We start from the raw sequence: 26,583 nt of genomic DNA on the forward strand, positions 1-26,583 counted from the left end.
TATCCCAGCTTTGCTGTCATCATTAAAATGGTGTGCGCAACATAAACCTCTATCAGTCAAGTTCCAAACCTCGACTATCACACTACACATTATCTACAGGCCTCCAGGACCTCTTGGGTCTTTCGAAGAAGACATCACATCCCTAGCAGCTGACACCACCAAGCCCCTGGCGCAAAACATCATTCTAGAGGTCTTCAACCTTGGTTACAAGGACACCAGTGACCCACACGCCATCTCTCTAGCCTCCGCATTATCAGAACAAGGCTATACCCAAATTAGCACTAAACCCACCCATGAGAAGGGCAGAATACTTGATTGGATAGCGGATCTCAATTGCAACATCATTCTATTAGATTCTACACCACCAGTGTGGTCAGACCACCACCTCATCACCATAGAAATGAACAACAATAACCTGGATAAGAAAAAGCCCATTATTGCTCCTCCTTATCTCACAAGGAATAAACGTAACATCACAGCAGAGACCTAACTCCTTTGGTAGTCCCTATACGCAATGCCCTACCGGATACCAATGATCCTAACTCATTGATCACCATTTATAACGAGACCATGACCAAAGCCATCAACGCTATTGCCCCTTTAAATTTGCGCAAAAGCAAACCCAAAGCCCATCTTAACTCGTGGTTTACTCCAGAACTAAAAATACTCTGTACTGAAAAAAGAAAAATGGAAACACGTTGGAAATCTACCCCCACTCCTGAAAATGAAACTAACCTTGCCATCATCACTGCCACATACAAACATAAGATAATCCAGAATAAAAAAGAAACCTGCAATGACAGAATTGGCCAAGCTAGTTCCAGCACTAAAGAATTATTTAACATCCTAAGAGAACTAGAGAACCCCAAACCCCTGCCAGATACTTGCACCAAGAATAAAGCCTGGTGCACCAGTATACAAAACGCCCTATCCAGCAAAATTAACGGGCTCCAGACCAAAATAGCTGGCAAAAGGTTACAATTTACAGTTAACACTCCAGCACCACTCTCTACCTTAAACATAAATTCAGGCTTCATGGTTAAAAAGGTCACTATACCTGAAGTTCATAAAATCATTGCATCTCTTAAACCGTCTAATTGTAAGGGCGACAGCTGTCCGGCTCAGATTATAAAAGACACAGCCAGAGATTTAGCCCCATTCATTACAAAACTCATAAACTCCTCCTTCTCCAATAATTCTGTCCCAAGTAATCTCAAACAGTCCTGGGTTCTCCCACTACTAAAGAAACAGACCCTTGACCCGTTTACACCCACTAACTGCAGACCAATTACGACAGTCCCCTTCTTATCAAACATTTTGGATAGAATTGCTTACTTGCAAATACAAGACTATCTAGAAACTAAACTAACAAATTACTCAGAACCCGTCAATCTGGCTTCAGACCTCAGCATGGCACAGAAACCGCCCTTGTTGACCTCAAAAGCCAAATCGACGAACTGAAAGACAAAGGAAAAATGGCCATCTTACTCCTCCTAGACCTCTCAGCTGCTTTTGATCTGGTAGACCATACAATACTTTGTGACCATCTATCATCAGCAGCTCATTTCTCCAGCTCTGCAGTCTCTTTGATCCAATCTTTCATCGCAAATAGAACAATGCGTGTGTTTTCACCTTTGGCAGCTGCTTATCCTATCCCCATCACCTGCGTAGTCCCACAAGGATCCTGAGTCTCACCCACTTTGTACAACATTTTTACAAAGCCACTATTTGACAAACTGGACCGTCTGGGTGTCACCTACACGAACTATGCAGATGACACCCAGATACTCATACCTCTATCAGGAACCTATGATACAGACGTCGCTCGGATTAATGAAGTCTACGTCATCATTCAGGCATGGATGGCCACACATGGCCTCTGGCTGAATGATGGCACGACAGAGTTACTTCTAGTCGGCTCACCCAACAAGCTTCTTAAACTAAGTCCTAATTATACAAGCATCTTCATCGATGGGAATAATATACCCGTAGCCAAACATGTAAAAACATGAGGTTTTTACCTCAATGCCCAGTCTAATTTAATCAAACGGGTAAACATGACCTCCTCTGACACAGCCTATACCGGCAAGCTGATCAGAGCCTGTAGACCCTTACTATCACCCACGAGTTGCCTTACACTGGCGAGAGCTCTCATACAATCCAAATTGGATTACTGCAACAGCCTCTACCTAGGTGACAATAAAGCCATTTTAAATAAATTGCAGGTTATGCAAAACAATGCGCTTAGAGCAGTGTTAAATATCTCCAGAATAGAACACATATCAGTAACTAGAAAGCAACACAAGTGGCTCTCTATACACTAAAACATTGACCTAAAAACTATCTGCCTCACTCACAAGGCGCTCAACCATCAAGCCCCTCCTTATCTCACAGACAAATTCACATGGAAAGTGGCCAATAGAATCACGAGATCCTCCAACATACCATGTCTGGCGGTGCCTAGATATAACTTAAAAAGAGCCGGTGGCACCAGCTTCCCGGTACTAGCCGCCCAGCTATGGAACACTCTCCCACAGAACATTCAATCTGTTCAAGCATTTGACGAATTCAGAAACCATGTTATCACATGGATACTCAATAAAACTTAAACGTTACAGCCATCTGTTACTATTGACCCAATGTTGGGACTGTATAATTTGTACATATTTCGCCTTGTACTATTGCTATGACCCAATGTTATGACTGTATAATATGTATATATCTCGCCTTGTAATTTTATCCTGACTGTATAAATCGCATTTCTCATGTATAAAACTGTCTATACTATGCCATGTAACCATTACCATCTCACAAGCGCCCAGTTACCTTTGGGTCAGGTTCACAATATAAATAAAATAAATAAATGAACAAACAAACAATAAAGGAGACCCTCCTTGACCACCCCAACATTTTCCCCTTTATTTAATACTTTAAATAACAAATAATCATCCTCTTGGGAAACATCTCTACAACCATCTCTCACCCCGGTCTCAATATGGGCAGACTCCTCCGCTGAATCAACCCAACTCATCTCCCCACCTTTTCCTTAATCTACCCGCCGCACCACACAAGCCTGCCACTTTCGTGGAGAAAACAAAACGGCTTCAGTTTAAGTACTCCTATCGAATGAAGTAGTGGTGGCCCTAGTCTTGCACAGAGTCACGATCATCATGGCTGCACCTGTTTGTACCTGGGCAGAGCAACAACGCAAAACAATTTGTCAGGAGCAAAAAGAACAAGTAAAAAGACAAAAATAGGCATCGGAATCTTCACACCAAGACTTAGCCAAGTAGGTACTCATGAAACAACAAGTTTATCCATGAGTCGTTGGTGATTCCAGCCTCAGTTTCCATGACCTCTTTCAGTTTATGCAGAGCAGTGATAGTTCTGGGGAGTGTGCCATTCTTTGTGTCATTTGGAGACAGAAATGTACAGCAGGTACTCCTTATTTTCAGGCATACTCCACCCTCCATTGCTGTGAAGCGGTTGAGTATCCACCAGTTTGCAAAGTTATGAGCCTCAGTGTCCACAATTCTTCCATAATGGCACTAAACACTGAATCAGAAGTTTTCACAAAGAGCAAGAGTTCATGCCTGTCACCTGAGGCCATTTGGCATTTTGCTGCTTGAACGCCAGGTACCAGGAGGAAGGAGAAAAAAAGGTTTGTGTGGCTGATCTCGATCAGGAATGTCTGATGAGGCCTGTGATGATGATACTGAGATGTAGTTGGGCCTTTTCCTTCGTAATATTTGTTATTTTCACTATCAAACACAATCTCCGATTTGTCTTTTTGTGGTGATGAAAGGGACGCTAGGAGCACAGAGGACGAAGGAGGCACAGATGTAATTTCAGGCATTGGATGAGCCAGAATCAAATGTCTTCGGGGATGACAAGGACAGGCACATGAAGGGTAGAGAGAATGCACACACCTCGCCAGGCTAGAGGCAACTGCCTGTATGCACGCTGTCCACAGATCCAGAAGTTGTCGAGAAGGGCAGCCATACCTCCAGCCAAATACGCAATGCGTAGAGTGTTACTGCAGTTCCCATTTGTGCCAACGGGCACCGTGCCACCGCCCCCTTAAAACATGAGCTATTCTACGTTTTTCACTCTTTTTTGAGGGAAAGTCCTATTGTCAAACCGAGCCTGTGTGCTCTTTCTGTACATTGGCTGACAAGCGGGGATCCGTTTCTCTGTGAATTTCGGCGCCCCTCAAGGGCAAGGATCGTCCAGTTTTTTTGAAAGTTCCAGAAGGGCATTGGGCCTACTACGCACTCCAGACCATGTAGGAAGAGAAGAAAGAGGGAAGCTCCCTTTTCAAGCTCTGTTCCAGCTGCAGACTGTGAAACATGTTTGTATAGGACAAACCCCTTCAGTGCCTCTACTCTCTCCACCCGTACCACCGAGAATGAGATTGTGAGATCTTCCACGGGTTCAGCAAGAGAACCATGAAAGATCGTCACCGTAGAATGGTGGCGTGGCTAAGCGCCAAGGCCTCTACCCCGTGCCGAAGCAGGGGCATGCATCACCCAGGACCGGCTGGTCCCAGGAGCGGGCTTCTAAGATCTCCAGTCATCGATCCAGCTCCTCAAAGAGGAAGTCGACCAACCCGGCTAAGCAGCGGGAGAAGCCTATGGTGCAGGAAAAAGTGATCAACCTGCCTAAGAAGGCCCAGGCAATGCAAGAAAAATCGTTGTTGATTATCGAGATGGTAGTGGCTGCTCTCTGGAAGGCCAAAGAGGCTGTCCCAGTCAAGTTAGCCCTGGCTGCGCCCAGAGTGTCCCTGGCCCCGAGGCAGGAGGCCTCCACCGAGGCCGTGGACAGGACACCGGAAAAAAAGATGCCAGAGCTAAGCCCGAATCCGAACCCTCAGGATGCAAAAAAGGGGGGAGGCAAGGAGTCCTCAGGCCGAGTCGTACATCAAGGAACTGATGTTTCATCCTCGGATGAGCAAGACCAGGAGTCCATATACATGATCCATGAGGACGTGGGGTACGACGGCGGAAACGCTGACGGAGACGCCAGCGGAAACGGGGACGACAAAAATGCAGGCGTCGTGAGGCCTTGTAGGCTTGCAAAACCAACTCCAAGAGATGTATCGCTGGACATACTCTCGACCCTGCACACATTGGTGTCAGAAATTCAGAAGAGGATGCCCTCGACCCCGGCAACCCCAGCAGCCCTGGTTCAAACTTCAGTGAAAAAGAGGAAGCGCTACCCAGCACCACCTCATCAACCTGTGCACCCCGCTCCTTCCCTACTGATGGACCCGGACACAGGGAGGGACACAGCGACAACGACAGACAACGACATTGTAACGGCGGGTGGCTCGCCGCAACCCAGGGCGTCCCCGTCGGACAAGGTGGGGTTGTTTCATTCCATGGTCGCCAGAGCATCCAAGCTCTTCCAGCTGACGTCCAAAGAGACCAAAAAGGAGGGTTTCATCTACCAGAGATGCGAGGCAAAGAGGAAGACCATCATGGCAGTACCCCTCCTGGTCGACATTTGGGAGGAGGGCCTGGCCCTGATGAAGAACCCGGCCACAGCCCCAGCCAAGCGGGATAGGCTAGAGAAAAAATACTGGGTGCCGGAGTCCGCACCCAGGTACCTATGGTCGCAGCCATGGCCGGACTCAGTGGTAAGGGCGGCTGTGAGGAAGGGATCTAACCCTTCGTCCTTCATCCCTCCGGGTAGCGAGGGAAAAAGTTGGACGCCATGGGGAGAAGGATCATCTACTCTGCAACGTCGACAGTCGAGGTCGCCAACGCACTGGCGATTTTGGCCAGGTTCGACAGAGAACTCTGATACACACTGGCCCCGATTCTGGACTTCCTGCCCGATGACAAACGGGTAGAGGCGATCTCCCTCTTCCAGGAAGGGGAGGTGGCGTTGGACCATGGCATTACGGTGGCCCTCGACAACGGCGACAGATAGGGAATGGTGTCTGTCTCCTGCGTCGAGGCTGGCTGAAGGCCACCAACTTCCGCCAGGAGGTCCAGACGAGAGTACTGGACATGCCCTTCAGGGACAACCTCTTCGGGAAGACAGTCGACTAGTCTTTGCAGGCCATCAAGACTGATGCATGCCCTGGGCACTCTTCAGCAGCACTGCCTGCCTTTCGCGCCTCCGGCGGAAAGTCCAGCAGATCGACAAAGGGTTTCGGTGGAGATTCCTCGTTGTACCGTCAATCCTCCCGGTCCACGACCCAGGATGCCTACAGAGGCTGTTCCAAGGCTTTCGGTGAAGGTGGCCAGTGCAGTCATCGCTCCCAAGGCGGGACGCAGGCACCGCAGCAGGACTGACCTAGCCAGGAAGTTGGGCCCCCACCCATGCACCCCGGTGGGCGGCCGGCTGGCTGGCGAGTTTTGTAGGTGAGTGGAAGAAGATCTCCACCGACAGATGGGTGCTGGATGCTCTCGCCCACTGAAATACCCCAGAGTTTCAGCAAAGGTGTCCGCGGATCCCTCCGGTGGCCCGGCAGAAACAGCATATCCCTCAGCTCCTACAGGAGGTATGAGCCATGCTACAAAAGAGGGTGATAGAGCTAGTTCCAAGACGACTCTGGGGCTTGGGAGTCTACTCCAGTTACCTCTTAGTACAGAAAAAGACAGGGGGCTGGAGGCCCATTCTAGACCTGCAGAGGCTTAACACGGTCTCCTGCCTGGCATCACCCTCACTGAAGACCACCACAGTGCGGACCATCAAGTTGCTGCTCGGCATGATGTCTTTGTGCATGTACCTTATCCGGCTCTGCTGGCTACAGATGCAACCTCTTCAGGAGTTCCTGGACGCATGCTAGATACAAGTGTCCGGAAGCTTCACAGACAAGATCCCTTTCGACGAGAAGTCCCGTCGAGCGATAAGGTGGTGGGGCATCTACTCCATCACCCGGGGCACACGGTTTCAGAACCCCCATAACAGGAGACGATCAACACGGACGCTTCCCTGGAGTGCTGGGGAGCCCATCCTGGACATCTGCACGCCAGAGGCCTGTGGCTGCCGGAAGAGAAGGGGCTCCACATCAATATCCTGGAGCTGCAGGCAGTGTTCTGGGCCCTCAAGTCATTCCTTCCATCCCTGAAGGGCAAAGATGTGAGGATCTTCATGGACAACACCACCACAATGTTCTACATCAGGAAGCAGGGGGGCACCCAATCCCCAGCGCTCTCCAAAGAGGCGCAGTACTTGTGGCGCTGGGCCGTCGACCAAGAGATGTTCCTCATCCCCTTTCACGTGGCAGGAGTCAAGAACACCATTGCCGACTCCTTCAGCAGGGAGTTCCGCTCCTGCCACGAGTGGGAACTCTGGCAGAATCAGGTGGACCGCATCTTCCTCAAGTGGGGCAGACCCCAAATCAATCTGTGTGTGTCGACGGCGAACTCCAAATGGCAGAAATTCACCAGCAGGTTCCACCAGCCGAGGAGCATGGAGGATGCATTCCCCTTCCCGTGGGAAGGCTTGTTCCTGTACGTGTTCCCACCGCTGCGGCTCCTGCTGCGAGTCATCAATCAACTCACAGTGCTGATGCAGGATGATCCTCATCGCCCCAGCGTGGCTCAGGCAGATTTGGTACCTGGACCTTCTCAGCCTGTCAGCGTCGCCTCCGGTCAAGCTGCCATTGGTCTCGGATCTGCTCACCAGAGAAGGAGGCGCAATCCTGCATCACAACCCTGGATCGATGAACCTGAGGGCTTGGCTCTTGCAGCCCTAGAGTTCGCAGGATACGAGTTGCCGGCGGACTGCAGGGAGGGAGGTCCTTACCAAGGCCAGAGCGTCATCGACTCTTAAGTGCTACGGCCACAAGTCGAAGCGTTTCGCTACGTGGTGCCGGGTGCCGAAGATCAGCCCACTGAGGATCACGGACCTGCAGGTTCTTCCATACTTGTTGTCCTTGGCCAAGGCACGGCTGGTGCACGCCTCTATCCAAGTGCATCTGGCGGCTATCTCCCGCTACACCAGGTCTCCAGGACGATCTTCTCTTTGGTCACACCGTCTTGTCAAACAGTTTCTCAAAGGACTGTTTCTATCTTTTCCCCCGGTGAAGGCTCCTACACCAGCGTGGAAACTGAACGTGGTGCGGATGAGGCTCATGGGGTGGGGGCCCTTCGAGCCTATACATCAGGCCCCTCTCGAGTTCCTCTTATGGAAAACGGCAGTCCTCTTGGCCATCACCTCCGTCAGGAGGGTGGGTGAGATCCAGGCCCTATCCTGCAAACAGCCTTATCTGACTTTTCACGACATGAGTGGTGCTGCCGATGCACCCCTCCTTCATGCCAACGGTTCCGTCGGTATTCCACCTCAACGAGCCTTTGGTGTTGCCTGTGTTCTTTCCAAAACCTTTGTCGCCAGCTGAAAGGACTTTGCACTCGCTGGATGTGGCTCGTGCTCTGAAGTTCTACGTGGCACGCACAAAGAGTTTCCAGAAGATGTCTCAACTGTTCGTGAACTTTGGTCCTGTGAACCATGGGAAGGCCTTGTCCAAGGCTTCCATCTAGAGGTGGCTCTCCGGCTTTATCACACACTGTCATCGGTTGGCAAACTGACTGCTGCCCGGCCGTCTGAGAGCCCATTACAGCACAGCGATTGCTGCGACAACAGTATTCCTGTCTGGTGTGCCCCTGCTGGACATCTACAGGGCTGCTACGTGGAGGTCCACGCACACCTTCACAAGATTCTACTGCGTCGACAGGGATTCCAGAGAGGAGTCCGTGTCGGTTAAGCAGTGCTACGCAACCTGTTTGCTTGAAGGTGAGCCTGTTCCAGAGGTAAGAGTAATTGCTTTTGTTGAGCCTTGCCACCTCCTGTGGTTGTGTATGTATGTACTGCTATGTATTCTTTTTTCATGAGCATGTGAATCTGGAGAAGGAACAAGTTACTTACCTGTAACTATTGTTCTCCAGCATGGGTCTGGCATGGATTCACATGCGAACCCTCCCTCCCTCCCCTCTACGGCTCTTCTTGGTCATACTGTCACTTTACGTGCTTACCAAATCTGAAGATGGCTGCCAGAGGAGGGGCTTAGAGAGAGGGCAGTCATTGGCTGGGGGCAGTATAACCCAGAGTTTAGTAATTGTTTTAGAGGAGAAATCCAGTTTGTAAGTGAAACTGTTATTTCTTTTACCAAGGATTCCTGGCCTGATGACAGGGAATATTCATGAGCATGTGGATCCATGCCAGACTCATGCTGGAGAACAGTAGTTACAGGTAAGTAACTTGTTTCTTATTTGTGCCACCCTTTCTTCTGAGAATCCCCTCATCCGGCCAGCTCTGCAACTCTTAACCCCTTGCTCCCATCGATTTTTAGAAAAAATAGCTCCTTCAAAAATCAATTGAACTCTTTTGAGTACACCTAATATTTTTGTGCTCTGCCCGCTCGGCCATTAAACAGTCCTCATCACTGGGTATAATTGATGCTGTAATTGACTGCCCTCGAACCCTACACAGGGCTAGGTGCACTAGACAAAGCGCATCTGCTACCTCCATCTCATTTGGAATAAACACCCTAGAAACGCCAAAAGCATGGGAAATGAGAGAGCTGATGTAGCAATATCCTATGGATCTCTTTCTCCTCACCTTCCTCATATGGATGTACCATACGTTGTCAGCTGCGAAACCATGTGCATCCGTTATTGGATTAAACTTAACATTATCGCAAAAAATCATTATCGACATTTCTTTTTCCTCTTAACATTTTCTCCTCATGCTACATAAGATTAGACAATTCTAATCAGGTACCATTTGTCATCTTCAAACATGATGACCCAAGAACCAAAATATTACTAAAACATTGTTACACAATTTACAATCATAAACATTTCTTTTCTCATCCCAAAATTATTTAAACTCCAGATCTCCATCCGCACCCCCTCCCCCTAAATGAATGGTGAATCCCTTATGGCGTACTTCGCTTGTATGCCTGCACCTGCTCCCGTGCAGGTGGAGGGATGCCTGTATCCCTAGGAGTGTCTTTTAGGTGGATCCAACTCTTATTGCCCTCCACCTTCTGCTCTGCATTCATCCGCCTCCAACTCCCTCAGGGTTAGTCTCTTTGCCAAACAACGAGTTGGTGGCAGATCTTTCCTCGGCTGGGGCCTCCCTCTGGAACAGCCTCCCTGCCTCCCTGAAACTTGCGGAGAACCATCTCCGGTTCCGGAGGCACCTCAAAACCTTTCGCTTTGCTTCTGCTTCTCCTCTCCCCTGCTGACCTCCTGGCTGAAACTGCACTGTTACCTGGCCACCCTCTGATCTCGGGCCCTGGTCCCGTCCCGTCCCTTCCATGCCAGTCACACACACACACCTGCACTGCCTTCCTGGCAACCCCCGCACTTGGGACTGTTCCTGTATCCCTACAGTCCCACCACCAGCACTTGACACCTGATTTCTGCACTTACCTTTGCACTTGCCGCCTGCTGGCCGTTACTTTACTTTTGTGATTACTTATTCCCTTATACTGCAAAGTCCCTTCCCCTTCCCCCCTGCACTTTCCCTTCCCCCATTCCGTGCACTTGCACGATCTGACTAACACCTGGCCTAGTAGGATCGCGGTCTGTCCTCCCTTTGTTACCCCTCCCTTGCCTTGTCGCGCCTTGAAACACTTGTCTATGGGCGCGTTATAAATGCCATATCATATCATAGCTACACGGCACTCAAAGTCGCGTAGACTACTGTGTGTGGACCATGGAAATGCTGCTCGTTCCAGCGACACACGAAGGTTCGGATGTAGACTGTCCCTGGGGCGAAGCTGTATCTCTTGCTGATCAGTACTCTCGCCGCTTTTTCCTGTTGTCTGTTGGTGAGAAGACAAAACTTGTGATGATATCATCTTAACACTTTTTGTTAATGCTGTAAGATACTCCTTGAACTCCTCCCCTAAGACTGTTGTGTGTATCGGATGTCATATGTATAGGTGAGAGAGGTGTATGTAGTCTACGCCCAGTCACGATTTCGGGAGGCCTTAACTGATGGTCTTTCCATGGCTGATTTTGTATGTACAACAAAGCTAGTGAAAGGCGCGTGATCCAGGATTGATCTAACTGCAAACAATTTGGCTAACCGGCCTTTAAGGACCCCATTGAGCCTCTCCACGATTCCGTTGGCCTGTGGGTGGTACACCGAGCACAACCAATGATTTATTCTTAGCAGTGAAGTGATTTTTGTGAACAAGACATTAAAGAAATGGGCTCCATCGTCATACTTTAGAACTTCACAAATTCCCCTCCTCGGAAATACCTCTCTCACCAGAAATCTTGATGCCAGTTTAGCATCAGGGTGTACATAGGGACCAACCTCCGGCAACTGGGAAAATGGACAAGCCACCACAATAAGATATCTGTAATTACTGCACCTCTTTATCATGTCCACAAAATTGATATGGAGTGCCTTGAATGGACCGGAGGCCTGGGCAAGCACTCCCTCACTGACCTCGTAGTATTTCCGGGATTAAACTCCTTGCACACTACACATCTCCCTATGAATCTCCTTACTTGTTTTTGTAAGTTGGGGACAAACCAATCCTCCTGGAACTCTGCTGTGATTTGTAATTGAGAAGTATGTGATGGGTAATGTATTTGCTCTTGGTCCAAAGAAGCAGCTCTACAGGCATTACTACCTTCCCCGTCACCCCCTGTCTCCAAAGCAAATGGGAGAGAAATGAGCTCTATCCAAAGCAAATGGGTGGGAGAACACATCCTCTCTTTTTGCAGAGCTCCTGTTCTTCTCTAGGGGCTTTCCCTTGTGTTTCCATTATTTGGAGAACCAGGACTACAGTGTACAGGACTGGTAAATGTACTTATTGGGACATGGCTTCCTTTTTCTGGGAATCTATGAAAGGAAAATACGCTGCTTCCTTTGCCGCCTTGTCATCGGTTTTATTTCCAAAAGCTATTGAATTAGTGTGGTTAGTATGGGCTGCGCACTTCACTAGGCCTATCTAAACTAACTAAAGAAAAACTGTCTGTCTTCTTGATCCAGAAGGAGGCATCTCTCGTTCTGGATACAGCTCTTTAAAGTTCAGTTTGTGATGTGAAAATTCAATGAGTGACTCTGTAAACACAGTTCCCAAGTGTTACTTCCCAAACGTAGTGTTAAGTCTGGTTCGCTGTCCTTCCAGACTTAACTGGTAACCTTTCTATCACAACATATTTTCCTAGTATCGGGGGTAGGAAGTCCCTTCCCCTTGTTTCTTATTCCAAGTCAAAACTGTAGCCCCAAGTCTGGTGCACTATCCTGCCAGACCTGACTGTAGAACTTAAAATTCCAGAACATTTATTTTTCTCCTTCATATGGGTCCTATATCCCTCTGGGTTGGTTCGGGATCGCCCCAACTTTTTTTTACAACTCCTTCCACTGCTATATGGGTCCCAGACTCTTTTTTACGCTCTCTGGCTCGCTCTGACTTCTTCTGGGCTTCAGACGCTTGACTATATCTTTCTTCACTCTTTTATGGGTCCCTGACCCTTGTGCTTTGCATTTTTGAGCCTCACCTAACTTCATATGGGTCCCAGACCCTGGTCTGTTGCTTTGGTGGGTTCTCTACCCCAGCTTCACTCAATGTCCAACTTAACAGACCTGGTGTATTCTCCTGCAGGTACTGTCCCACATAGGATATTGTACACAGTTTGTTTCAATCTCTCTCTTCTTGACTTTCTCAGGGTCCCAGACCCTCTTATCCCAGATTTGCTGTTGTATTTCTCTCAGGACCCGACGCATTTGCTTTGGCTTTGCCTCTGTGCTTCACTTGGGTTCCAGACCCCTCTGTTCTGGCTTTCCAGGCCACTTGGTTCACCCTGCTGCCAAGTGTCTACTGAGGTGGCATATGTCTCTCTTTATATTTCTCTTAGAGTGCTTGACCCATGTATTATCCTCTTTAGATTGTATCGTGGAAACCTGACCCTCCTTAGGCTCCGCTCGTTCGGTCCCCAGCCTTTCTCATGGACCCAGGCAGCATCCGTACCTTGTTTTCAGGTTCCTGCTTCGTGGCATCCTACTCGGGCTTCTCCAACTCTCTGGGCGAGCTTCTTACTCTTCTCTCTGCTCCCGCTGTGGTCTGCGTCCCTGCTTCAGCTTTAGCGAGTCGGGCTGCACGGCTTCCCCCATGAGGAGTCCCAAGTTTCCGGAATACTTGGTTTTTCTTAGGTTTCTTGTGGCCTGCTGGTTCTTGGCAGCACCTGCATAGATGGTGGCTTCTCTCCACTGTCGTCACCCGGTCTACAGCTTCTTCCTGTGTCTCTCTGTCTGCGGCATTCAAACATTGCTCTCGTTCCTCGGGAGCAGGCTTGACCAATAGCACATTCGTTCTTCTAATTTGTACTTTGGAAGTCCAATAGGCAGTCCCCACCAACTATACAGCATATGTTAGTTTCCAAAGGTATTCTTCACTGCTCTCGCCTTCATCCTCGTCACAGTACTGAACTGATGATCATAGAGTTCCATGGTGCTCTTCTTCGTCTCAGTATTCTCCTGGGACTTGGTTCCTCAACTCTACACAGAAGGATTGAGGTGTGCGGGACCACAGGGTACTGAGTGGGGTGAAAGGAAGGAGGGGACAAAACTGAGGGTGGGGAGGGAAAACTGTTCTCCCAAGGGAATAGTCACTGGTCCCATGGAGGGCTTCCCTCCTCATGAGTACCACCCCCAGGGGGACTATGTGGTAGTGGCATCCCCTCCCTGGCTTCATGGTAAGGTGCTTCCCCCCCGATGGAAGCAGTGACAATACCCTGGGATTTGTCACAACACCCATGTCCCACTGCGCTCCTCCATAGAAGGACTTTACTCTGGCCCCTGTGACTGCAGGGGTGGTGTAAGCTGTACTCAGTACCAGGCAGCATTGAGCATCCAGGAGCAGAAGTTATGGTGTAATTTGCTTTGACCATTAAAAGCCCTAATCGTCCTATTCTGTACATTCTATCATACTGGATTCTAGTTGGGAAAAGAGTGTTCTTCAAAGCACTCTTATCTGAATTCCTCAAGAGAACAATCAGAAACTACCTGCCCGAATGTCCCAAGTGGCCCACCACTCTTTTTCTGTCCGTACGATCTTTCAGGATGGGCAGACGGTTCTCCTAACTTGCTTTGGTCCCCTCTGCAATGGGCGCCAAACCAACATTTGTTCCATCTCTCAACACTCAATAAAACCTAACTCGGCTCCTCCCACTGCCATCGTACCATGTCTCCATAACCCCAGTTGATCATCATGCTACTTGTCGATCACCCACTTTGACGGTAACCAGATGTCATTGAAGACACCATGCTTCACTCCTGGGCTTTCATTTCTTATTTATTTGCATTATGGGACTTGTAATCTTGGCTCACTTCAATTGAACACAATAGACTAAATTAATACTAACATAAAAGCAAATCCCTGGATTAGAGTATGGTAACCTCGACTCAAGGAGGGCTGATGCCACTAGCAAACTGTACATTATGATTATGAAAGTAGACTTTGTCTGTTTTTATCGACAGAATCATTTTCGTTTTATTTCACTTACTTTATAATCCATATCCTGGTAGGAACGACGGAGAGACAGTTTGTCAACAAGATGTTATGAATGTCATGTGTACCCAAGGATACATTAGAAATGCGTGCTGCTGCCTGTTATAGGTCTGTCTCTGTTTGCAAAAGATTCACAGGGATCCTTGATTTGGCTGCTTGCTCTGACTAAGAACTGTTGTCTGCCACTTCCCAAAAAAGGTTTTTGATTTTAAGTAATATACTCTTGCTCGTTTTCATCCTTCGAGTGACTGCTGTCCAAGGATTCCGAAAAAGTGACCCAGTTCTAGTTGTATCACAACCTCCAATATTAGATTGGTCAAATTGTGACAGTGGGAAAGTCCACAGCCAGAGAGGGGTAAATGTCTTCCTTATGGAATTCTTTTATACCCCTCTGTAATTTGGTGGTGTTCTTTTGGAAACAACAGCGCTATAATCCTCAATCACTTTTTGAATAGCCTACACTGCGAACTAAATCACTTTCAGAACTCTAATCTTTGGCATTAAAGGCACAGTGAATTTAAAACCATTGCCCATTATCACACTGGGCAGATAGCTGATACGTGAAGTGCTGAACCCAGCCCTTTATCAGTCCAAGCTTGATAAAATGAAAACCATTAATTCAATTTGCTAACAATAATAGTTTGTATTCTAGCACGTAGAAGCAGGAGGCATCTGGCATGAAGCTAAAAAAACGATATTTGAGGAAGCTGGGATTTGAACCATCTCCAGCCTAGGAACACTTGATCACATATTTTGGCACAAATGCATCTTAATGTTTGGCTTTCAAAATCGAAAATAATACTTTTTTTAATGGAGATAACTTAAAGTACACAAATCACATAATAAACAAATTTGACAAATGATTAATCCTTAATAAAACATATTACACAAAAATAGTAGTATTATTTTCCCCATCCTGAACAGAAGGCTACAAGTACCAGAAAACAACTAACATGGGCGTAAGAAATCTCTTGGCATTGCAACTGTACTTTAAAAACTTAGATGTGCAACAAAATAAACTAGTGAAATCACCCACTTGCAGTTGTGAAGGAAATTTTGAAGTCCCTCAAATACATACTCATTTTTGTGTGGCGAAAAGAAGCAGAAATCTTTGGTATACAATAAACAGTTTGGAACGTGGGTTTAATTAGGGACTTAAATTGTGCGGAATTAAGGCATATATTTGGTGTTCAGCTTGAGCTGTGTGGAAGCCTTTCGGATGAAAATGGACCAATCGCAGTTTTCAAAATCCTTTGTTCATCTTAATAAGGAGGCACTGCCACTGACAGCAGTCATTCCAATTATTCATTCCCTGTTTACTTTTGTGCCTGCTGCTGCTCTCCTATTAATAAAGCGCTCCCCATTTCAACGTGCTGCTGACAAGACATTTAAAAAGTCCTTGAGCAGCAGATCCTGCTTAAGGTACCGAGGGCGTCGTATCCTGAACCAGCAAATCCTTCATGAAACCGGTGATGACATGCAGTGGCTAGCAGGCTTTGAGAAGAAAAAAACACCTTGTTCAGCGGTCAATGACTTGCTCCCTCAAGATCTCACCATTGTCTGTGTGCACAAATCTCTTCCCACTTTTTTGCTTGTACCCCCAGCCTCTTACACTTTGTACCCCAGATTCCTCAGTTTGCCATTGGCAATTGAAGTCTTTAAACTGTGTCCAAAACTCCCTATGAAGTCTTTCCATGTGCCCAAGCTCCTAATTCTGGCAGTTCATGTGGGTCAAGCATCTCATACTGTAGTCTTTGTGACACAATGACCTTGTACAGTCAGCTCATTTGTCGTAGACTCTGGACAATGAGTACATGACTTGATGCCCCAAGCTACTGACATGGTATCTCCATGGGTTCCAACCTCCTCATACTGTATGTCCATGTTCTCGACCCTAGAATATAGCGGGTTATCCCCCTGGTTGGGGGACAGTAACTACATCCTGGGGTAAATCAATCTGTGCAACTCTTCTGCGATCCCATGGTCCATTTCCCTCGTAGGGTACCTTCCTGTGATCTTACATATGATGTCACATGGCCTGACCACTGCGCCTATCGCTCCTCCCTTATCAGCACTCTGTCCGCTTACAAACCCCACTGTTCGCCTACAATTGCTTACATCCTTTGATTGCCTGATGCGTACTAAGCAAGCCCGCAGTGGTCATAGTTAAACCTCGACCATCTGCATGCATGCTCATGATCATACTCCCTACCTTCCATTGGAACCTTCCTGCCGGCACTTGCTGATCAAGCGATTAGCTTCCATGCTTCCTCACATCTAATTCACCCGACACTCATTATCATCTTTCGAACCTCCATTGCCCTATAGTATTGTTGTCTTTATTTGTACCCTTCTGTATATTTGACGCTGCCCTACTCTCTAGGATGGGAGTCTATCCCATACTGTGCGTACATGTCATAAGCCTCACATATGCTCTTGCACAGCTTCAACTGCACGTGTCTCCATATCTAGCACCTGGTCGTCTAGATCACAAAGGCCATATGTCCCACTGACAAGCCACCGATTCAACACACCTTCATCGAGCCCACCAAGTCTACCAGCACCCTATGGAATCTTCCACCCGTACAAGGCCACTACCGGTGTGGAAAATGTACTGTCTACCAATTCACAGAAGCTACCAAAATATTCAAACATAATGACATCAATTGGACTCTGCAGGACCATACCAATTGCAATACGAAACAGGTCATATATGCTATAACTTGCCCGTGTGGACTCATTTATTTGGGCAAAACCATGAGACCAGTTAAGACCAGGATATGTGAGCACCGCTCGTGCATAAAAAACAAAGTACCTGATAAACCCCTTGTAGATCATTTTGTCAAGAAAAATCACACCAATATGGATGTCAAATGGGTGGTAATACAGAACGTTTCTTCCATCATCAGAGGGGGAGACGTCGACAGAATCTTAACCCGTTTAGAACAGAAATGGGTGCACAAATTAAATTCTGTCAGGTCAGGTTTAAACATCTGTGTAGAGTGGAAACACTTCCTGTAATTGAGACAATGCTTCCACTCCTAATGGACTTCATGTGGCACCGCTGGACTCTGTAAACTCCACCCCATTTGGTTAATATGTGCCTTTTTCTGTGTCACTGCTAAACATAACCACTATCAATGGGGCATTTCCTGCAAATATGTATCATGATATGTGTCACCCCAACATGTTAACATCATCCATTCCCTCTCTTTACCAGCTCTGGGCACCGTTACCACCACACCCTTGACGCTGACCAATCAGCATCCTAGCCTGACAGTGAGGCGTCCTCCGCCCGCCTGCCTAGACATGGATTACCCACCTGAGCCACGCATCCTTTCATGCGGATGCGTACACACTAGTATGCTCCCCCATGGCTGAGTGTTTTGTTGTGCCTTTTTATTTTGACCTTGGTACTTAGTGCCATTTTCGGTCAGGCATCCCCACGGGCACCCTGGCCTCGCGCACCTCATCCTGGCCGCTCACCCCATTTAATCACAGTCCGCTTCCCAGCTCACTCCATGCGCAGCCAGGGACCGCGACCGCTGACAGCTTGCTCTGCAGCGCTCATCTTTCCTTCAACCCTAGGTAAGCACACGAGCATGCAACCACTGCAGCTCTGTGATCTCTTGCACCTATTTTTCGGCTGCATGTCTCACTTAAGAACGGGAGCCCAGCCTCCATTTTATACCTTCCTCGCCCAGCATGACATCCTGCACGGGCAATCCCGCTAATCCGCCGCCTGGCTTTTAAGGTTGTAATTTTAGCATCACGGACGTTTCTGTCCATTTATAAGTCATGCTCAGACCGACTTCCACATGGAACACACATGTTATGTTATCCATTTGTGATTTTATCCGCCACACCTTATCTGTGACCTGCACGGCTCACCAACCCTCATGTGCACCATGACACTTGATATACTCCGAGGCCTGTAATCTTTGCCCCGTGTGTCCTTTTTTCCGCAGCCCCTCACGCTTGCGGTTGACTTTGCGTACTCATCACGCCAGCCTGTTCTACCCATAATTTGCGCGGCAACAGGCCCTCAAGGTAAGCTTGCTCTTACCTCTTTTTTACCCTTAGTTGCTCCACCACTCCATATGGCTTAACACAGCCTCCATGTCCTTCCTACTTCCACAGGAACGGCCACCTCTAGGACCTCGAAAATCCTCCAGTGTACTCCTGACACTGCTACTCCCTGAGCCACTGCGCTCCCAAGTTCCGGTAAGCGCCGGTCCTTCATGTATTCATACCTCTACCTGTGCTAGATACCCACGAATGTGCCCACTACAGAACACCTTGTCTGTTTATCTCAACAGACCTCACAAGATACTTCCCGCTTTGGAATATCTCGTCCTGATGAATGCCACACCATCAGAGGTCATACAAGCTCACCTTCTGGCCGAAACACTGTTGTGTTGACTGTTATATTGTCTGCGTTGTCCTTGTTCAACCCCACATTGTTTTGATGTATATGTGCTGATTATGACATGCTATCACCTCACTAAATCCACTGGTCTCCTTCCCAAGGACCGCTCAGTGGATGTGTAAGCATTGAAAAGACGTTACAAATATTTGAAATTTGTCACTCACAAACTGGTTACTATACCTTCAAAATGTGTAAATACTGTTGTATCTTGTGTTACTCTCAATTAAGTGTATCTACAAACACGTAAACTGCAGTTTTATTAAAAATCTGACTGCAATGCTCAGAACTGTCCTGATACATTTTTGTCAGAAGTCATTCACAGTAACCTGTACACACTTACCAAGGTGTAACACCCATAGGTGTGTGTTCACCCTTCGTTCATCAGCCAGGTATCCCATGACCTTGCTCATTTTTGCTCTTTAATACCCATGGAGGAGGGCCACAGAGTAGGAGGGGAAGGACAAAGCTGATGTCCCAATTTGAATGATCTCAGTCTTACTGGAATTAAGGCAAAGGTGGTTAGCAGCACATCATGCCTGAATAGCAGTCAGGCTGTCAGGAATGAGAGGGGAAGAAGAGGAAAATGAGGCAGTGGAGGGAAGCTTGAAGGAGAGGTGCGTGTCGTCTGTATACCACTGGATGTGAGGAGTTAAGGCGAAGATCAAATAGGCTAGAGGGGCAAGGTAGATGTTGAAAAGCCACGGTGAGAGGATAGAGCCCTGAGGGACGCCACAGGAGGAGAGGCTGATAGAGAGAAAAGGGCCCAGTTAAACCTGGGATGGTCAGTCAGATAGGAAGGAGGTCAACCAGACCAGTGCCAAGTCTGTGAAGCCAAGGGTATCACAGAGTCGATTTATAAGGGTGGCATGATTGACCGTATGAAAGGCAGAGGAAAGGTCAAGAAGGATGAGAACGGAAGGAGCATTGGAATCGAGATTTGAGAGCAAATCTTCACGGGTGTTCAGGAGAGCAGTTTCCGTGCCTCTGGCTGCTCTGAAGCCAGACTGGTGGTCATGGAGATAACCAACAGATTCAGTGTGGTGTATCAGCTGGAAGATGACTAGTTTCCCCAAGAGTTTGCCCAGGAAGGGGATAATGGAGATAGGGGGGTAGTTAGCCGGACCGGAGGGGTCGGAAGAATGCTTTTTGAGTAGAGGGTGCACAAGGGAGTGCTTGAGGAGTAGTGGGAAGGAGCCAGTGGCAAAGGAGTGATTAGCCAATGATGCAGCAAGGGAGGCAATGTAGTCCTTCATAGTTCAGAGCAGGGGAGCGTCTGTTTGGAAGATACTTTCATAGAGAGGACTTGTCTAGAGACCTCATCTGGTGGTATGGGCGAGAAAGAGGAGAGTATGAGGTAGAGGAGAGGTGGGTCAAGGGAGGCCCGGTAGTGGGTGAGGGAGAAGGAAGGGGTTTAGAGGAGGGTGAGGACATGTCCTGAGTTTTGGTTATGAAGTGAGAGGCCAGTGCAGAGGGCCAGGGATGGCAGAGGAAAAGTGGAGACTGTAGTAGGATTGGCAAATTCCTTGCAGATTTTGAACAGTTCAGCCGTGTTATTAGTGGCCCCAGAACGCAAGCTTGGATAAAGGCTTTCTTCTTCGAACGGATAGAGAGTCTGTATTGCCTTTGCAAAAGCAGCAACTGACACTTGCTTCATCGGTTGAATGGCGTAGAAGGAGACTTGCAGTGTGGACAGAGTCTTAGACCCAAGAGATCCGGATGAGAGGACATTATGATCAGACCATGAGAGAGGTGTAGTGAGAGGGTTGGAGATGAGGATGTCTGCTGAGATGAGAGCATCCAAGGTGGGTCTGGGTGAGTGCGTCGGACCAGATGGTGGCAAGAGTCAGCGAGAGGATTGGAGAGACACCAAGCCTGCAGACGAGACATTCAAAAGAAGAGTAGGTCTGAGTGGGTATGACAGTAGTAGGGACCCATTCAGGGAAGATCAGGGCCATTCCACCCCCAGACTGGTTAGGTCTGGGCTTAGAGAGGATCTTGTAGCCCTCTGGGAGGAGTGTGTCAAAAATAGTGACAGGGCTGGCCGTGAACTACGTCTCGGTGAGAGCAAGGACGTCGAGGTCTTCAAGGAGGTGGCAGATTCAGAGGAGTGTTTAACGGCAGAGCGAGAGTTGAGGGTAGCTAAGTGGAGCTGGTTGCTACCTTTTGAAGGTCTTCCGGGGAGGGGTATAGGAATGGAATAACCTTAATTGGTGTCTTCACTTTGTCATTTGTCTGCCTGCACACCTGTACCATGAGGCAAGGCTTTGCCAGTTTATGCATTCACACTTAAATTGTCACACATGTTTGCTCACTTATCTGTGTAGATTTACCAGAATGTGCATTCCTATTTATTTTGTCACTTATGCTTGCTTATATACCTGTTCTGTACGCCTGTACCATGAGGCAAGGCTTTGCTAGAATATGCATTCACACTTATATTGTCACTCATGTTTGCTTACATTTCTGATGTAGCCCCGTACCATGAGGCGAGGCTTTGCAAGAATGTGCATTAACACTTATATTGTCACCCATGCTTGCCCACATGTGTTGTAGCCCCTCCCCCCAGTACCATGAGGCTACACTCTGCTAGAACATGTTTTACCACCTGTATTCTGTAACCTGTATGCATGATCTTGCACTTTGATGCATGTCACTTTGCACTTACTTTAACTAGCACCCTGATGCCTGAGGGTTTGGTGCGCTGCTATAAATGCTAAAATACAATAAATGTTCCATGAAGAACTTGAAGCTGGCACTGATCCTTAATTCTCCTGGTGGTGCTTGTATCGAGGGTTGAAGGGGCAATGCTTCTTGGCTAGTGGAGACTAAAACAATGATCTGTGAGTTTGTATCCACCAGTTGTTGCAGGTTGTGAAAAAGGGGCAGCACTGTTAGAGAGGAATCTACTTGTGTGTGGTGCATGTCTCATGATTTAGTTGTGCTGGTTCCCTCCTGGGAGGGGAGTATATAGTGAGATTGTGTGTGTGAAGAGAATGTGCCAGTCTATATTGGAACCATCCTGGGAGGTTTCGAGGCATATCCCGTTTCCCAGTGGTAGCTTGTGTGCAGGTGCCCAGGCAAAGGCAATTTTGTAGTGAATCTGTGTGCATTTCTCTTTGGATCCTCCTTTCCTTTCCCAAACTGCATGGCTCATTTGGAGCTTCTGGGTGTATGCCTCATGCGGGACACAGGCTCCTGGTACGTGCCAAGTGTCAACATCAGTCTGAATGCTAAGTGAAATCTAGGGATCCAAGGAGACCTCGCGGTTCATGCCTAAGCATATCCTGTGTAGATGTCTTGAGGGCCTCCATGTGAACCTCAGACCAGCCCCCTAGCACCTGCCTCCTCGAGCCTTATCGTTCATGTTGTGAGGTGCTTGGGAGGTGGGGAGCTGTTGTGTGAGCCCATGGACCCTAATGCTGTTTCCTTACTCCTACAGCATCGGCAGCTTTTAAAGGATAGCTTCATGGTGGAGCTGATGGAAGGAGCACGCAAGCTCCGGCATGTCTTCCTCTTCACTGACCTCTTCCTCTGTGCCAAACTCAAGAAACAAATCGGAGGGTAAGTACTTGGCAACTAATTGTGGGGCAACTTCAGAACATCAAAAGAATACATGTGTGGCAGCTTAATTCAAAACAATATGCCAAAACAATGTGTCTATGTAGTATACCAGTAGTTGATGCAAAATGAATTGCTGGTTTAAATAGAATGCACAAAGCCCCATCAAACACCATCACTATGTGAATGCACTATGAGTGACCGAGCTTCATGTCTCTGTGCCAAAGCAGCGTGCCACTGACCATTCACAAATGACCTTTAAAATGTCGTTATTGTGATGCCCACAGAACCTTTAGGCACTTTGCCAGTGGAGAGTGCATGAATAGAGCCCCAGCGAGCCCCAAACTTTATGCCAATAGCATGTGTCATAGCACAGAGACCCAAATTCATATGCCTACGCAAAGTGGTCACATTGCATTTCACACCCCACAGCACTGTTCAAGTGTCAGTTAGCATGCAATGCTCCATCATATTTCAGCAGTGTGTCTTTGCCGGGATGTACAGAGCTCTGGATTCCTGCGGCCGTCTACTAATGCATGCTATACTACAGCTCTAGGACATCCTAATTGTGTTCATTATTGTGCCTTACTAGGACACATCAGGGCTCTCGCAGTGCAGGTCTACACATTTATTACCTGGGCATATACAAAGCCACGTGTATGCTCTCCTTGCTTCCCATGGCCATATGGGGTCCGTACACTCCAATGCCCATCTGCCTTTTTTTGTGTGCAATCTAAACTTTGTTTTGGAACCCTGCTACAGAGGGGTAAATACCAGAATCTGTTTTTCAAAGATGTTAAAAGCGTTATGTAGGGAATGTGCGTTTACTTTTCTCCTTTAAAATGGGACCCCACGTTCTTGTGTCCTTTGCTTGTTCCCCTTTATTGCCCTTTTTCTGCTGATTATTTAAATACTGGACCAACTACAAACCAAATATAAAATAAGACTTCTTGGGCTTAAAGGTCGCACTTCAACACCACCATTGTAACCCAAAATGCATTGCACACGGTTTGTGGATGGCGGGGGGGGTGGTATTGGTGGTGGTGGTGTCGAATGGATTGTGTCCTATGTATTCCTGATCTATCTTTTGATATTGCCAATATCCAGCTTTGCTGCTTCGGAAAATGTTTCAGCAGGGGGCGCTGTGGTTCGATGACTGTCGACTCGATGTCGACATCCCTGAAGGTACATATAGCACACGCAGCACCCGTTGGCTTCAGTTTATCTGCACTAATGCTTCAGATAACGGTACGCATCGTTCCTTGGGAAGAGAAATCATTGAGAACCTTCCATAAATCTTTGAAAGAGTGGCTTCCTCATCGGCATCTTCCACTCCGAAGACTGGTTTCAAAAAGTGCTGTGACTGCGGTTTGAAGATGTCTGTTCCGGACCTCCACAGAATATGTTTGTGGTGTCTGGGCTCATACTTTATCGGAGTGTAAGGACTGTCTGTCCATGACGTTGAAAGCCCTGGGAGAGCGCAGACGGAAACTTGCGGCAGGTACATAGCTGTACCGCTGCCTTTGGACCAGCATAGTATAATCCGGGTACGCCGTGATGGTGCTCGAGGCCCTCTCGATTGTTCCGCCTTTTCGGAAGTACTCCAGTATTTTCTCGCGGTCTTTGTAGTTCAATATTTTGGCGATTATCGCTCGTGGAGGGGCCCCTGGTCTCGGCTTCCTCGTGAGGGCTCTGTGTGCGCGCTCCACTACGAATCCCTGCGAGAGTGTGCCGGCCCCAATTCCTTGTAGGAGTAAGTTCTCGATGTAATCAGTCAGGTCTTGGCCCTCTTCACCCTCTGGCAAACCCACCACGCGGATTTTGTTTCTCCTCGCTCTCCCTTCCGCTTCTTCTGCTCGAGACTCCAAGTTGGCCACCTGTTGCTTAAGGACATGGATCTCCTTTGCATTGTTGGTGCTGGTGTCCGTGTTAGTTTTCACCGCACCTTCCAGGCTGCTTGTACATTCCGCCAGCCCCCTGACGTCTTGTCTCAGCAGGGAGACTTCAATGCCCACTGCTTCAATTTTAGCCTCCAGGGAAGTGCGCAGGTCCAACATCGCAACCCCCCCCAAGAGTCTTTCAGCTCTGTAATGGCCTCTAAAATCTGATGATTATCAGTCGCTGTGGTGCCCTCAGCTTGTGCCATCGGGCCTTTGGGTGCGATGGCCGCAGGAGACTGTTGTGTTTTTGCAAAAATATCCATTGTGGGCTGTTTGTTCTTATTCTTGCCCATGGCTCCTCGCGCCGACATTTTCCGGCCTTCGTTGGGCCTCTCTATTGCGATTCAGCGTCCGAGTGTCTCCCCAACCGTCTTTTCCACTCTTATCGGCTGTTGTAGTGATCTTCAAGCTGTCGCGACATCCGCCTCATCAATGCCGAGCGAGCGCTTCTCGTGCCTGTCGTGGTGCGGCCTGTCTTTTCACACCTCTGCTGCCCTCGGGCTCCTGCCGTCTGGGTCAGCACCCAAGCCTTCGTGACCCAAGGCCCACCGCCACAGGGGTTTCGCTCCGTCTCCAATTCGCCATCGTCGTTCTTTCCCTGTGGCCGCCGCCTCTATTCGTCCTCTTCTAGTTTTGTTTCCTTTGTTGTCGGCCATCTTGTGTGACAATGGACCGAACAGCCACCGTCGTTCGCCGAGCAATTCCTCCAGAATCCCGCTTACGATTCTTTCGGTCTTTGTACAGTGAGCAGAACATACGTTCCCGTGCATGTGTGATCAATTCTGGAACCAGTGGCGCACTTTTAAAGGTAGTTTTCACGGATCATATGTCGGATCCTCCGAAGCTGCACGGGAAGCACATCCTACTCCATGGCTGCCCAAGCCACGCCCCCCAAGCTTGCGGCAGGTAGGACACATAAATCCCCTTCGACACTGTTGAAAAGACAAACTTCGGATGAGTCGAGACCTGTTTCTCCTCGCCGTAAGAAAAACAAACTATCCTGATCGCGTAGTGGTTCCCACCACTCGTCATCGTCTAGACATTCAAAGAAACTGCACCATAGGTCGCCATCTGCCACCTCTTTAAGTTCCTCCCTGGAACGGGTCGTATGCCCGACTAAAACTGCCCCACTAACTCAGTGGGAAGAGTTTAGGCTTAAAATGTTGAAGGTGTTTGAGAATGTGGCCTTGACCCCCTATAGTATACCCAAAAGCCATGCTCCGTCGATAGGCCTGATAAGCATAAAAGCTGTGCGCCTTCGGGCCCGGCAGGCTAAACGCATCAAGAGCAATCTAAGACTCCCTCGAGTCGAGGAAACGTCTCTTCGAGAACGGAGTTGGTTGATGCCATCTATCCCGAGAGACTCTACATTGACCCCATCGGCGTTGAAAGATGCATCATTGACACCTTCGACGCCAAAAACTCATGAAAGGACATCAACGCGTCGATTTCCTCGACGCCACAGGTGTCGAAGCAGTCGACACAGCCATCGAAGTCATCGACGTCCATAGTTTTGACGATTTTGACTCCTTTGTCGACAAATATTATGACTGCAGCGGGTACTATGGAGAAGACATATACCCCTTTGCCTAGGGCTGACTTTTTCAAGTCACTTTCCTCTATTTATGAGGATGCAGAGCCTTCATCAGACAAATCTAGTCCTTTTGGCCTCTAATATGGTACTCCATCAGTCCATGAAGCCTTAATTTCTGAAGAGTCCAGAATAAAGAATCTACAAGAGTGCCTGCATGATGGCAGTGGTTTAGACACCTCACCAGAGGTAAGGTTGGCAGCTCAGATCCGAGTGATCATGCAGAGGTTACCTACAGACAGTTGATGTCAAGGGTAGTTGAATATATGAGTTGGGCTAGACCAAGTTCACTCTTTGAACAAGCCGACTTGACCGACATTTTGGACAAGGAACATCAAGAAGACCCAATTGTACCATTCCATATAGCTTTGCAAAACCAATTGGGAGGCGCCTGAACTCAATCCGGCTGTCATCAAGAAGTTGACCTCTAAATACATGCTATCAAGCAGTGATCCCTATTATTCTTCAAAACACCCTACACCAGAGAGCCTGGTGGTTCAAATTGCCACCTCAACCACTAAACAAAATTCCTGCCCTACAATCCCTCCTGATAGGGATGATAATGTTTGAGGCC

The 26,583-nt window shown here is 48.1% G+C and overlaps 1 protein-coding gene across 2 annotated transcripts in view; it reads left to right on the plus strand.

The window, feature by feature from the left end:
• BCR (BCR activator of RhoGEF and GTPase) overlaps positions 1 to 26,583 on the plus strand; it is a 684,728-nt gene that overhangs the window by 395,862 nt on the left and 262,283 nt on the right. For both annotated transcript variants that reach the window (XM_069619855.1, XM_069619856.1), the window contains exon 9: positions 22,360 to 22,481. In XM_069619855.1, the coding sequence (XP_069475956.1) occupies positions 22,360 to 22,481 (122 nt within the window). The remainder of the gene's footprint in view (positions 1 to 22,359; positions 22,482 to 26,583) is intronic.

Source organism: Ambystoma mexicanum, chromosome 10 (assembly GCF_040938575.1).
Source record: "Ambystoma mexicanum isolate Mex_15411 chromosome 10, UKY_AmexF1_1, whole genome shotgun sequence".
Lineage (NCBI taxonomy): Eukaryota > Metazoa > Chordata > Amphibia > Caudata > Ambystomatidae > Ambystoma > Ambystoma mexicanum.